We start from the raw sequence: 15,932 nt of genomic DNA, 5'->3' as shown, positions 1-15,932 counted from the left end.
GAAGCAGAAGGAGCGGTGGAGTCAGAGAAATCATCGTTTGACGAACAGCACAGTAAGTGTGCCGGACAAGAGACACAAGAGTTGGTAAAATCGATGGAAGACAAGTCCTTGGGTAACAAATGAGTTGCAGAGTGTCTGGTAATCTTGCTTAGTGTAATATTTGGACTATTTGGACCAGACAATGAATGACAGAATACTTAGAAATCTGAGGACTTCATAGTTATTTTAAAAATATGTCTTCTCAGCTGGGTGGTGGTGGCACAGCCTTTAATTCCAGCACTTGGGAGGCAGAGGCAGGCGGATTTCTGAGTTCGAGGCCAGCCTGGTCTACAAAGTGAGTTCCAGGACAGCCAGGGCTGCACAGAGAAACCTTGTCTCGAAAAAACCCTAAAAAAAAAAAAAAAAAAAAAAAAAAAAAAAAAAAAAAAATGTCTTCACAATGCCCTCATGTTGTCTAAAGGAGATTTTTCTTTTAGTTCAACAAAAAGAAGACATGTTTACTGTGTCTCTTAGCCTGTTTGGGTTCTGTGACAGAACACCATAGATCCAGAGCTGAAATAACTTGTGCTCATTACCCACAGTTCTGGGGCCTGGGAAGTGGTGTCTGGTGAGGACTCATTTCCTGCTCTGAAGACGCTGCAAACATGACTCCAGCCTCCTCCTCTTCTTATAAGGGCATGTGTCTGAAGGGCGTGGGCACCCTCATGACTTCATTTGTGTTTCCCCTAAAGCTAGCCAGTTTGGTTAGATTTTTTTGTTTGTTTGTTTGTTTTGGTTTGTATGGAATAGAGCTTATTCAGGGCATGGTTAGGGGAGTTGAGAGGGTTGTAGAGACAGATAAAGGCATATATATATATATAGAGAGAGAGAGAGAGAGAGAAGAGGAGTAGAGAAGCAGTGGCTGGCTGGAGAGAAAGGGGGAGGGGAATGGGGAGAGCGGGGGGGGGGGGGAATAGACAAGGACAGAGCAGGAACAAGAAGGGAAGAGCGAGAGAGCTTGTTTAGGGTTTTAACATAGGTGTTTGGTGGGCACACATACATTTAGTCTATAATAGCCTCTAGCAACAACCAGTGGGGGGTAGGTAGGGAGAGAGAGAGAACACATGTATGTGAGTCTGTGATTTCTAGCTTCTTAGTTTCTTGTATTTGATCTAATTTTCATTTATTTTATGATTCTGGAACTCTATTGTTTCATTCCTTTGAAATTCTAGGACTCCGATAAATATTTTTGATCTTAAAATATTTTCATTGTTTTATTCTGATCCCAGAATTTGAAGATACCGTTACCTTGCTCTCTTTCATCCCCGCTTCCGATCTCACGGCAGCGACAGCAGAAGTCCTGAGTCCTCCAAGGACTACGGAGCTTCAACACTGCACCTGTCACTGTGTCCCATAATCCTCTGATGCAGAAGGAAAAGTCGCACATTGCACGATATAGCATGAAGCAGAGTGGGCACATTTGATATATTAGGAAAGGTCTCACTTCCAGGATATTTTAAGAATTGGTTGTTGGCTATCAAATATGGTCATGCTTTTGAGATGACTCATGATCTTCCACGTTATTCTGTTGTGTGTGGAATTATATCTGCACATTGCTGGCTATTAAACCAGGACTTGCTCCTGACATATACACTACTAAATATCAGATTTTTGTGTCTATCTGCCTATCTATCTATCTATCTATCTATCTATCTATCTATCTATTATCTATCTATGTATCTGTCTGTCTATCTATTTGTATATCTATCTATCTATCTATCTATCTATCGTGTGTATGCATGTGGCTGAGCATGCCATCACATGCATGTATGTAGACGGGGGAGGACAATCCCCTGAACAGATCCCTCACTAATGAAGTTGTACCTGGCCAAATTGGCATATGGAAAAAATGCTCAATGTAGTATGTTGCTGGAGACTTGCAAATTAAACAAAAAATGTAACCAAAACACAGACAGCACCAAACCCCAGCAAGGGGTGGAGAGACAGGAGTTCTCATTAGTTACTACTGAGAACTCAAAACTGGTACAACCACTATGGGAGACAGTTTTCTTTGTTACAAAACTAACTATCCTTTGGCCATGTGACCACAATCCTCCTCCTTGATAAGTACCCAAAGGAGATCAAAGCTTATGTCAGTACAAAAACCTAGACACTGTTTTAGCAGTTTTGTTTACAATTCTCCCCAAATTGAAGCAACCAGCGTGCCATTCAGTAAGTGAATAGATAAATAAACCATGGAACAGCCATGCGAGGTAATGTTTCAGAAAAGAGAAATGAGATATAGAGCCTGGAAAGATATGAAAGATCCTTGGGGCTTAGTACTAAGTCAGAGCTAATCTGAAACACTGCTTACTATTTGACTTTGCCAGTATCAGAAAGGATGGACTCTACTTCACGTGGCAACCTGCGCTTGTCTCCTCCTTAAGGGTTAATCCACCAAGACAGGTCAGGGCACTGGTGAGGGCTCCAACCCAGGAAGGCATCTTCACCTTACGATCACGAACTCTTTCTTCCCTTACAGAACTGTGGCCTTCCAACGCAGGTCCCTTGCTATGTAAGCGTGAGCACATGAGGTCAAACCCTGCACAGTGAAGCAGGAATGAGGGTGTGGTTGGGTGAGCACCCAGGACCTCAGCACTGTGAGGGGCAGAGCCAGAACTGCAGGAGCTTGCTGGCTGTGAGCCTAGCTTCAGGTTCAGTGAGAAACCTTGTCTCAAGGGAAAACGGCAGAGAATGATAGAGCAGCATTCCCAGCATCCTCCTTCTGACATATACATGTGCAAAGATGCCACAAATAAATTAATTTAATTAAAAGTAAATAAACGGGGCTGGAGAGATGGCTCAGCAGTTAAGAGCACTGACTGCTCTTCTGAAGGTCCTGAGTTCAAATCCCAGCAACCACATGGTGGCTCACAACCATCCATAATGAGATCTGACACCCCCTTCTGGTGTGTCTGAAGACAGCTACAGTGTACTTAGATATAATAATAAATAAATCTTTAAAAAATGTAACTAAACAATAGGGACTTTTTAGAAGATAAATTCCTTCCCCTCCCCCATGAAGTAGCAAGAGACCTCTGAGGAGCAGGCCTCTCAGTTGCTTATCTGGGAGGCTCTGCCTGTGAGACTTTTGGATAAGCTTTTTGAATATTAACAGCTTCTGCTGAAGAAGCCACTTCCATATACCAGGAGCTGCAGCTAATATTTCTAGTGAATTGTGTCATTTCAGTCTTCAGAATAACTTTACAAGTTCAGAATAGCTACCCTTGCTCAGAGGCAAAGTTAAGGTCAGAGGTTGCCTTACAGCCAAAAGCACAGAAGCCAGGATCCGAATCCCTGAATATTCACTCCAGGCCTCTGCTCTGGGGGCTTATGTTTCCTCATGAGACCACCCTGAGGAATCCATTAGTTCTGCCATCCCTCCCGAGGGACTGCAGCCCAGAGACAACCCAAGTCACAAAGAGAATATCAGAGCCAAACAAGGTCCATTAGATTCCCAAATCTGTTCAACTCCAAAGTAGAAAAGGAGTCAGGAACACAACAGAGAATTCCTTCAAGGAAACTCTTGCCTTTTCCTAGGGAACAGTCTCGCCTCCAACTGCTTACCTCCTCCCTTAGGCCTCTTTCCAGAATCTTCTTTTCCCCCAGTGTAGTATCTGGGCTGGAGAAGAACCAGTTTTTCCCTGGGAAAGTAGACTCACTACTTCCCAGTTGCTTAAAGGAACAGCCAGAATACTGCTGGGCCGGCCTCTCCCAATCTCACACACCATAGGAAGCCCTGTACATACAGGCTTAGGCCAAGAGCCAGCAACACCGAGGGTTAAGTACAGCCTGGTAACTGACCAATTAGCAGCAGCTTCCCCTTTAAACGTATCTATTCAGGGGCTGAAGAGATGGCTGAGTGGTTAAAAACTTGTATTTGTGTTCCAGAGGACCCAAATCTGGGTCCCAGCATTCACATGGGGGTGGGGTGGGAGCTCATAATCGCCTGCACAGCACCAGGGAAATCTGGTACCTCTGGCCCGCTGGCCTCAGCAGACACCAGCGCCCATGTGCATATACCCACACAGAGACAAAAGCACATAATTAAAAGTAAAAAAAAAAAAAAGATTTTTTAAAAGAAGCCAAAGCATCTAGTCTGGAACAGACATTTCATGGAGGCGGGGTGGTCTTACACATAGAAAAATTAATATCCATTGATTGGGGCTATTTTACGAAAGAGGAAACTCGGTTCTAGGACGTGGAGCTAGCAACTCAAGGACAACAAGTCCTCAGGAGCTTGGGACTTGAACCTATCAAGGACCCAGTTCTGCTGTTGCCTGGGAACAGAGGAGGGAGGAGCTGCCAGAGAGACGGGAGGAGGGGACAGGGAGAGGGCAACCTCTCAGCAGCGGGCCCTGACGACAGCAGGTGATTTTTTTTTTCTGCAGCGCGCATACTCTCAGCATCTTTTCTTGATCACCCCACCTCCCTTGCTGAACCGCAAAAAAGGGTGGGGCTGCCTCTCTGCAGCAGAAGACGACGGCGGCGGCGGCTGCGGCATCGCCGGGGGTATAGATACGGTGCGTTTTGCTCTCTGCTCTGTCTGGCTTGGAGGTGACCGCTGCCAAGCCTTGCTAGGCGGCCGGCTAAACCAGACGGAAAGGAGATAAAAACCTGCTTGCGGATCCTGCCCAGTCCTCCCGCTGCGCCATGGCTTAAGCCCACAGCCTCTTTGCCAAGCATCTCCTTGCTCGGCCGGCCGGGCTCTGCTAGACACCGCAGTCGCAGAGAGGGCGCACCCAGACGCCCTAGGCCTGGACTCTGGGACGCCGAGCCTCGCTGCTATTCTTCACTGCCCACCGCAGGTCCTCTGCAGCAGACGTTTGCAGCCGGCAATCTAGGGACTTTACGGACTTCATCTCAGCGGTACCTTGTCCCCGGGTGCTCTCTGAGGGAGGAGGACGAGGCAAAGGGCTTCTAAGGGGAGGAACAGTGGGAACTACATTTGCGGGTCTGGGTTAGGGTTAAAGGGAGATTGGAGGTTTGATTTAGGACCACAAAAAAGCTTTGCGGCTAACACTATGGCGTGGCCGTGCATCACAAGGGCCTGCTGCATCGCCCGCTTCTGGAACCAGCTGGACAAGGCGGACATTGCGGTGCCGCTGGTTTTCGCCAAGTACTCAGAGGCCACCGAACATCCAGGCGCCCCTCCGCAGCCGCCAGCGCCGCTGCAGCCGGCGTTAGCGCCCCCCTCGCGTGCTGTCGCCATAGAGACGCAGCCAGCCCAGGGAGAGTCGGATGCAGTTGCCCGGGCAACAGGGCCGGCGCCCGGGCCCAGCGGCGACCGCGAGACTGCAGCCGCCCCCGGCCGGAGCGGGCTGGGCTTGGGCGCGGCCTCGGCCTCCACTTCCGGGTCAGGCCCAGCGGACTCGGTGATGCGACAGGACTACCGCGCCTGGAAAGTGCAGCGGCCAGAGCCAAGCTGCCGGCCGCGCAGCGAGTACCAGCCGTCCGACGCGCCCTTCGAGCGCGAGACCCAGTACCAGAAGGACTTCCGCGCCTGGCCGCTGCCCCGCCGCGGGGATCACCCCTGGATCCCTAAGCCGGTGCAAATTCCCGCGACTTCCCAGCCTTCCCCGCCTGTTCTCGGGGTGCCTAAGCGTCGGCCTCAGAGCCAAGAGCGCGGGACCATGCAACTTTCGGCTGATGCCCGGGACCCGGAGGGTGTTGGAGGAGCCGGGGTGCCGGCGGCGGGAAAGGCGTCTGGTGCAGACCAGCGCGACACACGCAGGAAGGCGGGACCCGCGTGGATGGTGACTCGCACCGAAGGGCACGAAGAGAAGCCTCTGCCCCCCGCCCAGTCCCAGACCCAGGAAGGCGGCCCTGCAGCTGGAAAGGCGTCCGGTGCAGACCTCCGTGACACACGCAGGAAGGCGGGACCCGCGTGGATGGTGACTCGCACCGAAGGGCACGAGGAGAAGCCTCTGCCCCCCGCCCAGTCCCAGACCCAGGAAGGCGGCCCTGCAGCTGGAAAGGCGTCGGGTGCTGACCTCCGTGACACACGCAGGAAGGCGGGACCCGCGTGGATGGTGACTCGCACCGAAGGGCACGAAGAGAAGCCTCTGCCCCCGGCCCAGTCCCAGACCCAGGAAGGCGGTCCTGCAGCTGGAAAGGCGTCCGGGGCAGACCTGCGTGACACACGCAGGAAGGCGGGACCCGCGTGGATGGTGACTCGCACCGAAGGGCACGAGGAGACGCCGCTGCCACCCGCCCAGTCCCAGACCCAGGAAGGCGGCCCTGCGGCTGGAAAGGCGTCCGGGGCAGACCTGCGTGACACACGCAGGAAGGCGGGACCCGCGTGGATGGTGACTCGCACCGAAGGGCACGAAGAGAAGCCTCTGCCCCCGGCCCAGTCCCAAACCCAGGAGGGCGGCCCTGCAGCTGGAAAGGCGTCCGGGGCAGACGAGCGCGACACGAGAAGGAAGGCGGGGCCGGCCTGGATGGTGCGTCGCTCCGAGGGGCACGAGCAGACATCCGCTGCCCTAGCACAAGGCACAGGGCCCGAAGGAGGCAAAGGGCGTGCGGTGGCAGATGCCCTCAACAGGCAAATCCGGGAGGAGGTGACGAGTACAGTAAGCAGCTCCTACAGGTGAGACAGGGGCAGCAGGTGATGCTGGTCACCCTCATCCCCTTGCGAGGACCACCCATTCCCCCTCCTCCCCTGCTGAAAGTTTCACAGTCAGCTTCTTCTTCAGAGCCAGACCACGCCCTCTCCAGCCACATTCCAGAACCCTTTCAACCCAGACTTTACTGCCCCGCCCTGTCGGAAAGCCCTTAACAGTTTCCACACTCATCTTCCCAGCTTGTTTATTTTTTTTGTGTGTGCTACCCCTGAGCCACATTTTCCTCTTGGCCGCCTAGCTCAGCACCCCGCCTGCCCCATAGAGACTGTCAGTTTCCCCTGCCCCATCAGTTCACCTTCTGTCTTAACCTGGCTCCCGCCCCCTGGTTGGCTCCACTAATTTCCATGAGACCCTTTCTCCCCCCAGCCCCTTTCATTTTCTTGGTCTCCTCCTAGCAGATTCCTCTCCCAGTTCCTGGCCGACACTCAAGTGCCACACCCTTTTCTAGATTTCTCCACATGCTCATTACAACTGGCTCTTCAACCACTAGTACTTTGAAGTCCTTCCCCTCCTGCTCCTTCAGTAGCTCTGACACACTGGGCCACACACTTCTTGACCTTCCTGGTCCTCATGTTCTTTTCTGTAAGCTGGAATCAATAATAGACAACTTAGGACTGATTTAAGCTGAGATGTTCTGTACAGTTTTGAGGATAGACTAAATGTCAAACATGACTCTAGACGATGGAAACATCAAAAGAGGTGACTCAGGAGGACTGGCCATGCCTGAGATGTAGTGATAGTTTTTGTTTCCATTATAATCTCCTATGTGATGCCACTTTATTCTTTTATTTATTTATTTATTTATTTATTTTGCCACTTTATTCTTGATTCTGCTTCCTAGAGATGTTCCCAGCCCTCTCCTCTATTGAGGCAGCTTCTTCCTTTCTTTGTGTTCAGATGTGTTTCCTTTTTTCTTTTATTAATATTTATTTAGTCTCCTTATTCTCTTTACATCCTGCTCACTGTCCCCTCCTCTGACACCGCCCCACAACTCCCTACCAGGCCCCTTCCCTTCTCTGAGCAGGTGGAGTCTCTCCCTGAATATCTCCCCACACTGGTGCATGAAGTTTCTTCAGGACTAGACTAATCCTCTCCATCTGAAGCCAGACAGGTCAGCCCAGCTAGAAGAACATATTCCACGAACAGGCAACAGCTTCTTGGGGTAGCCCCAGCTCCGGTTATTCAGGACCCACATGAAGACCAAGTTGCACATCTGAATATGTGCGGGGAGCCCTGGGTCCAGCCTGGGTATGCTCTTTGGTTGGTGGTTCAGTCTCTGACAGCCCCCAAGGGTCCAGGTTAGTTGACTCTGTTGGTCTTCCTGTGGAGTTCCTATCTCCTTTGGGGCCCACAATCCTTCCCTCTGTTCTTCCATAGATTCCCCAAACTCCATCCACTGTTTGGCTGTGGGTGTCTGTATCAGCGGCTGGGTGGAGCCTCTCAAAGGACAGCCATTAATGTGCTCCTTACCCTCTGGCACATTCACATTCCTTGTAAATGAATGCTTTCAAGCATGGAGACACCCCCCATCTTCGCCCACACACGGCGTTTATACAGTTCTCCCTGTGCTGCATGCGGCCTTGGCCCTTCCGGCCTGCTTTCCCACCTCTCATCCATTCAGGGCACATCTCTGAATGTTTAGCTTTCGGGCCTTCCTTTATGTTTCAGCCAGCATCAGTTAGCTGATAGATCCCAGTTGACTTGAACATGAAGCTGCACCGGGGTTGGGTACTGAGGAGGCAGATGTGCATGATGTTGATGGAGCTAGCCTTGTGCAGATGTGTGTGATGTTGATGGAGCTAGCCTCGTGCAGATGTGTGTGATGTTGATGGAGCTAGCCTCGTGCAGATGTGCATGATGGAGCTAGCCTTGTGCAGATGTGTGTGGTGATGATGGAGCTAGCCTTGTGCAGATGTGTGTGATGATGATGGAGCTAGCCTTGTGCAGATGTGTGTGATGATGACGGAGCTAGCCTTGCACAGCTGTGGCTCCTGAGGTCTTCATTCAGTGCCACAGTCAGTTAGGTGCCCTTTTCCTAAGTGTGGGAGGAAGGGCTACAGAGTTAGTGTCTTCCGCTAACACTGTATGTGGCCTCTTCAGTGGACACGGCAGGTACTCCTCACATGCAGCCAGAAGACTGGCATAAATAGAGACTCTATTGTTAAAGCAAAACCAGAGCTCTGCATCAGAATTCCATGTCTTCCTGCATTCTGCCTCCCACAAGGTGTCTCTCTCTGGGTTAACTGATATCACACCAGATTGACCTTCCAGCAGTAGTTTATCACTTCCTTTTGAAACTCTGGGTCAAGCAAGGACGAAGCTCCTTTTCCCCACAGGGAAGTGGGGGTCTCATAATGTTTATACTAGCAATGGAGGATCAAAAGAGAGATGGAAATAAACACGAAGGGGCATTAAACACCCACAAGCCAAGATGTGCGTGAGCACTTGTGTTCATAAATCCTAGTTTATTTATCTGAGAGGTTTGTGGGTACCTGGCATTGGATTCCTGCTGCCCCTTTCATCTTCCATTTCCACTCTGCCACGCCCTGGTGGGTGGCACCTTACCAGCCACCCAGCAGGATCTGCCCCTTCTCACCTTCATAGAGATCACGCCTGTTGGATTCAGAGAGCCAGGGCTCCTGCCCCGCCTTGGGTGATCCTGTTCAGTTGAGGTTTGTAAACTGGCTGGAGCTGCTCTATTTGTGGAAGCTGGGTCGGACGGGTCGGAAATGAGCACGCCCCTTAGATGTGACGACTCACTGAGAACGCTGGTCTGTGCCTTTGTTGCATATAGCTATCCACCCTGCGACAAAGCCTTACATGAGGTAGCATGCATGTCCTCCCTCACGGTTCCGATCACACAAACACCAGCTGGCTAGACTGGTGTAGGGGACATGATTCTCTTGAAGCCGGTGAGAATGGTCACTTGTATATGTGGTCAGAATTTTATCAACTTATTATGAACAATCTTTGAACACCTCAATTCTTTTGAAATCACATTTTCTGTAAAGTACATATATTTGACTTTGTGCCCGTCCGTGCCCTTAATGTATTTTGAAACATTAAGAAAATGTGTCTTTCTAAAAAACAAAAACAAAACAAAAAAAAACAAAAAACAGACATTTCTTTAATGAACAATTTGAATTTATGACAAATTTGTTGTGAAACTCAGTTGCTTTTGTCCCATAAGAAACAATCAATTCCAGAGAAATGGACTTTGGATGAAAGTATCTGTGAAGAAGCAATATATTCTATAAATTAACATAAACATAGTCTACATAAAAATAATGTCTGGGATGTAGAGACCTTTTTGGAACATTGTTTTTTCCCCTCCCCTATTGTCTGACATGCTTTTCCTTGCTGTGATTCTCGATAGCTCTTTAATTTAACTATGCCCCCACGTCCATTGTAGAGGGGCCTGATGTGACCATAGAAACCAAATTAGGCTCCACGTCAGTGGCAGTTTGATTTATAAGACCTCCTTTTATGCCGCTTTCCATAAGTCATGGTGTGTTTGCGCCTTGGCGGCTGGTCCCTCTCATGGGCTTTCCGGGTGCCATCCGTCACACGGCAGCAACCGGAGCCATTTGCTTTAATCGAGAGAAAAGGACCTGTGATCCATCATCGCCATACGCTGGGCTGTAACGTAATGCACATTCTGTATGCAGAATCGTATATGTGCTAATGCGCAGCCAGTGAATAACAGCACCTATCCTGGGCGTCTCCGGGTTTGAGACATTGTCCTGATCAGCAGGTGTAAATGGTATCTGGGGGTATCTTTGCTATTATTCATAATCATGAGGTTGATAAAGATTTTAATATATTCTTTTGACATAGATAATACTATAAAATGGAGAACTGTTGTCTTAGAGGTAGATTTTATTGGGAAATCTTTAGTGACATTAGACCTAGAATCCTCAATTAGGAGACAGATGAGCTGTAAGGAAGGCATTAAAATTCCCCGCCCAGTCAACCCCGTTGCCCTGGCTGTCAGCTAACAGGGATGGATGTGGGCGGCACCAGGTGCTCCCTACAGCAATGCTAATGACAACCTCTTCCTAGATAGAATCAGCGGAGGCTCTGGGAGGTGAAATTGGTAAACCAGAGGCAAATACTTGAAAGATGAAAGCAATAGCAGGAAGTCAGAAGGAAAAGGAGCCTTTGGTGTCTGCCTTCCAGCCTCGTGTGAGGGCTAGAGAAGGCAGGTCTGGCTTGGCTTACGCCCTGCACACCACCTGCATACTCCCCTAGCAATATCTCAAGACAACCTCAGATGCTGACCCTTCAGCACCGTCCTCCGCCCTGCCTTTCCGAATGAGTCCTTCCTTTCTAGTCACAGTGTACGACACAAACGCTTATCTCTGCTTCTGTGTTGGCTATTCTTGCCCATCTCTCCCTAGCCCTGGAGTGCTCAAATGAAGGGCTTTGTTGTGTGTGTTTGTGTATTTCACAGCTTAATTCTATCTTGGATTTGTTGGTCCTATGGGACTTTTGGGCTTAGTGAAAATTTTATTCACTTCCATATTGATAAATTTCCTTCAATTTCATGTGGTTGAACTTACAGCCCTGCTCTATGCTAACCAAGGTGCTGGGGGGCACCAGTGAGTGAGCTTTAATTCTACGTAAGGAAGGGGATCATGTCTTCTTTAGAATAAAGCCTGAGTTCTGTCATGTTACTCCAGAAGGAAATGCTCTTTAGTGAGACCTACGGGCCTCTCCATACATAAGTCTTCACCTGAAGCAAATGCCTCAGCCTCTCTGCATAGTACAGTCTCTGAAAATGCTAATGCAGGGCCTGGAGAGATGGCTCAGTTAGTACCTGTGCAAGCCTGAGCCGAGATCCCCAGAACTCACATAAAATGTCAGGTGGGGCAGCATGCATCTGGCACTCCAGCTCTGGAGCAAACAGTGACATCCTGGAGCTCAGTGGCCAGTTAGCCCAGCCGAGTGAGTGAGCTCTAGGTTCAGTGAGAGATTTTATGCCAAAATGTAAGGTGGAGCATGGCCAAGGAAGATGCCTTCCAACCTCTGGCCTCCACATGCATGTGCACGTGTTCAGCTGTGCATGTGCACACAAATGGTTACACACATGGTTTTGTAAAACTGCTGATGTAGAGATGCCCCACCCGCATCTAGGGCACATAGCCTGGACATTCGAACATTCTAAATTCTTGGTGACTCTGTAGTCAAGGTTCTCAAACCTCAGGATGTGGAAGAACCTCCTGAAGAACTTTCCAAGCTTCAGATCCCCAGACCATGTTCTCAGGTTCAATTTGTCAAGTTTAAATTGGAACCCCAAAATCTATTCTTGTTGCTAAGAAAGACATAAGGCTTTCTTTGTCAAAACACCACTGTTCGTTTTTTTAAGGGATGAGTTGCCCATATGCAAACACATTAAATGTGTTTTGTTCAAGTCTGCTACACCTTTCACGTACACAGTTTTCCTCCACAAGGTCTTATGTGGATATATAATCGTACATATAGTTTTTTTTAATTATATTTTTGCAGTTTAGTCTGTAGCAACCTCATTGGATTTTTGTCTTTGAATGTAGAATGCACTAGGGATCTAACCCCCCAGGGCTGGAGAGATGGCTCAGCAATTAGGAGAAATTGCTGTCCCTGCAGTGGACTCAAGTTCCCAGCACCCATGTTAGACAACTCATCAGCATGTGTAATGCAGCTCCAGGGGGTCTGACACCCTCTTCTGGCTTCTATGGGTTCTCACACACATGCTCACAGACACACAGACACACAGACACACACACACACACAGACACATGATAGATAGATAGATAGATAGATAGATAGATAGATAGATAGATAGATAGATAGATAGATAGAAATAAAATAAACCTGAAAAAACAACCTCTCCCGTCTCTCCTCACAGGTGTCCTTGTCCCATCTCCTTTTTAAAGGCTTACCTTTCCCCCTGAATAGATGATGCCTCTCCCGGCATATAAGTGTCACATATACCTGGGTGTCATTTCTGGAGCCCTTGTTCCGTTTCATTGGCCTGAGTGAATACCACACTCTCGTTTTCTCTTACTTTGTACTATCTTTTAATTACTGTTCCTTTTAGGAGGAACATATTTGCTAATTCACTAATCCATTATTGCTCCAATAAATTTGTTTCTCTAAGTTAATCTTGTGTTGGGAGCCTTACCACACTGTAATCAACTCTGCCTAGGGGATGATTATGGGTTTCTATCAGGCAGTAATCTGTTGCCATGCTTCCAATGTTTCTGCATCTTTTTCGTGTGGTGTTTTGCATTGATTAGAGTACTCAGTGTTGTTTCCAGTGGTCCGTGACAACAGATGTCTGGCTGGGGTCACAGGACTGCTTCTAACAGTTCATCTTTAAGGATGAAGTCTGTTCAGATTTCAGGGAACAGGTTAGGAAACTTCTCGTTCTACTTTGCTCGGAGTTTTTTAAAAAACATGGATGGCTAGTAGATCCTATTGAGTAATCTTTCTTTATCAACTGATGTCTGGTTTTATTTTAATATTGATAGTTCTTCCTGATGCTAAGCCATATTATTTGTCCTGAGATAATCCTTGCTTAGATAAAAGAAATACGCTCATTATGCTGAACTTGACTTACTATTTGTAACTTAAAATATTGACATGTATTTTTAAGTGAAATTGGTTGCCATTTTCAAGTTTTCCACATTGTTCTCAAATAATGTTGGGATTGAGGTCATAAATTTAGATGAATTGACTTCCCTACTTTTGAATTGTTCAGACCAACTTGTGTAGGAGGGGCTGATCCTTGACTATCTGATAAATTCTCCTGTACACCTGCTGGTCTTTTTCATGAATATGTTTTACTACTATTTAGACATTTCATTGTGAGTTATTTATTCAGGTTTTTAATTTTTTCTTGAGCCAGTTCCAGCAATTGAAACTGACATTTTCTGGCTTCTAATTTCAAGTTTATGGACATAAACTTGGTAACACCATTCTTATGAAATTTTAAATCGATCTATTTACCTGTAGCTGTATGTTTTTCATACCTAGCATTAATTTGTGCGTTCTCTCTTTTTTCAAGGTTGGTCTTGTTGGGGTTAATTAGGTCATTAGTCTGTCTTGTACATGTCAGTCTCAGGGGTGCAATACTAAGACTCCCCCCAAAAAGAGAACCTGCACAGGTAACTCTAGAGAATCACTCAGACACATACTAAAAACAAACAAACAAACAAAAAACAGTCAAGCTGAGTATAAAGAATCACTCAGTATTCCAGACACAACATGGAAACAATCCAACAAATGTCAGTTAGGATTAAGGGGCCTTCCCACTACCCCTACAACAGTTGGGATGACATCACAGGTTGTACCAGTTATCCTCTGACGAATGGGGTGACTATCAGGATGGGCCTGAACCTGCAAACCAAAAGATCTCCAGATGTTCCTTGAGAAGCTGGCGAGGGCCTCCCGTGTGCCTGTCAGAAGTCTAGAGACCTTTCATCACTCTGCAGCCCCTGCAGGAATAGAACTGTCATTTCTGGGTTGGTCCCTATGAGCTGTCGGGCCTTTGTGTCCTTAGGTTTCCAGACCATTAAAAGCACAGACTTTGTGGATGTTGGTCTTTCCCTCCATTTTGCACTCCTCTTCCCAGGTCACATTAACACATGTGATTTCAACTTGGTTTCAAGACACCAAATGCTTGTGTCTACCTATGCCAGGCTCTGAACTAAGTTCCCGGATGGTGAGGTGATCCATGCTTGCAAGAGCTGTGTGAGCCCAAGCACAGGTGTGGAGCAGTAACTGGTGCAGGGTGGGGCAGGGCACAGAGAGAGGAGCTCATTCCACCCTGATGGAATCTCACCCAGAACGTGCTCCGTAGAGAATGTGACTGGTATGCTAAGGCTCGCCCCTAAGTGGGCACTGAGTGGGGAAGGGCTCCATCTGAGGAAAAGTACTAGAAGAGACTTGGGCATTCTTTTTTTTTTTTTTTTTTTTTTTTATATTTATTTATTATATGTAAGTACACTGTAGCTCTCTTCAGATGCCAGAAGAGGGTGTCAGATCTCTTTACGGATGGTTGTGAGCCACCATGTGGATGCTGGGATTTGAACTCATGACCTTTGGAAGAGCAGTCGGGTGTTCTTACCAGCTGAGCCATCTCTCCAGCCCGACTTGGGCATTCTTAAGGAGGGACTCAGGAAGGCTCGGGCCAGCTTGGGCCAGCTCGGGCCAGCTCCTTATCCTATAAACAAAGGGAAGGTCAGAATCCGGCGGGAGATTTTAGGCAAGGTGACTTTGCCTGAGATGGGAAGGATGTGCTGAAGGGATAAGCCTGGGATCACCAGGGTCAAGGAAGTGTGTTCCGCTCTGCACAGTCCCCAGTGAGATCCCTTACGGATGACTGAACAGCACAACTTCCTAATAAGTTTGTTTGGGTTCTCTGTTCTTTCTTCCTCCTTCTCTCCCTCTCTCCCTCCTTATCTCTCCTTGGGATGCATCTAGGCTCTCGTGTGTGCTGGGCAAGTGCTCGACCATTGACCTACATCATCAACCCTAGCTTTTCCTAGACCAGGTCTGTCTGACTAAGTTATCCCAGTTGGCCTGAAAGTCACCGAAGAAGGCCTTGACTTGTGGTCTTCCTTCCTGTCTCAGCTTCCCAAGTAGGTGGGATTCCAGATTCCTGCTCCCAGGCCCCATTTGTGTATCTTCCTTACCATTGCATCCTAGCAGTTTGTTACGGCTGCTTAGGAGATGGATACACAGATACCCTGTCTCGGCACTAAGACATTTCCAACCGGACAGTTCCGTCTTATGAAGGGCTGCATTGCATGCTGACTTTGTACACTGTGTTCCCTGGCTTCTACTCACAGCCACATCATGCCAGCGGAATTTCCCATCCTTCCCCACCCTGAGTTGTAGCAATAAAAGTATCTCCATAAAATTATCCTGTCGGGGCAGGAATGTATTCCCAACTGAGAACCGCATTGCTGCATAGCGATGACAAAGACACCATGGCAAGTGAAAGACAATAAATACACCTACATTTACTGCATGCCCTCTTATACAGAGTTCAAAAACAAACAGGAATACGGGTGGTGGCTAGAATAGGGGTGCTCTTGGTGGTGGTGGTGGTGGTGGTGGTGGTGGTGGTGGTGGTAGTGGTGGTGGTGGTGGTAGTGGTGGTGGTAGTGGTGGTGGTGGTGGTGGTGGTGGTAGTGGTGGTGGTGGTGGTGGGTTGTTGGCTGAAAAGGAGCCCAAGGAACTTCTGAGGTTGTTGGAAAAGTGTCTTCTGTCTGTCCATCT

General features: G+C 48.3%; 1 protein-coding gene across 5 annotated transcripts in view; it reads left to right on the top strand.

Moving 5' to 3' along the window:
- Positions 1 to 4,513: 4,513 nt before the first annotated feature.
- Positions 4,514 to 15,932, top strand: part of Map6 (microtubule associated protein 6) — a 68,866-nt gene continuing 57,447 nt past the window's right edge. Inside the window, exons 1-2 of one of the 5 annotated variants that reach the window (XM_052157882.1) lie at positions 4,514 to 5,894; positions 6,309 to 6,631. In XM_052157882.1, the coding sequence (XP_052013842.1) occupies positions 5,064 to 5,894; positions 6,309 to 6,631 (1,154 nt within the window). In that variant the 5' untranslated portion in view covers positions 4,514 to 5,063. Of the gene's footprint in view, positions 6,632 to 15,932 lie in introns of all 5 variants that reach the window. The other 4 variants (XM_052157871.1, XM_052157863.1, XM_052157892.1 and 1 more) reach the window with 4 other exon arrangements.

This window comes from Apodemus sylvaticus, chromosome 1 (genome assembly GCF_947179515.1).
Source record: "Apodemus sylvaticus chromosome 1, mApoSyl1.1, whole genome shotgun sequence".
Taxonomy (NCBI): Eukaryota; Metazoa; Chordata; class Mammalia; order Rodentia; family Muridae; genus Apodemus; species Apodemus sylvaticus.
This window is presented reverse-complemented; position numbering and strand designations above follow the sequence as displayed.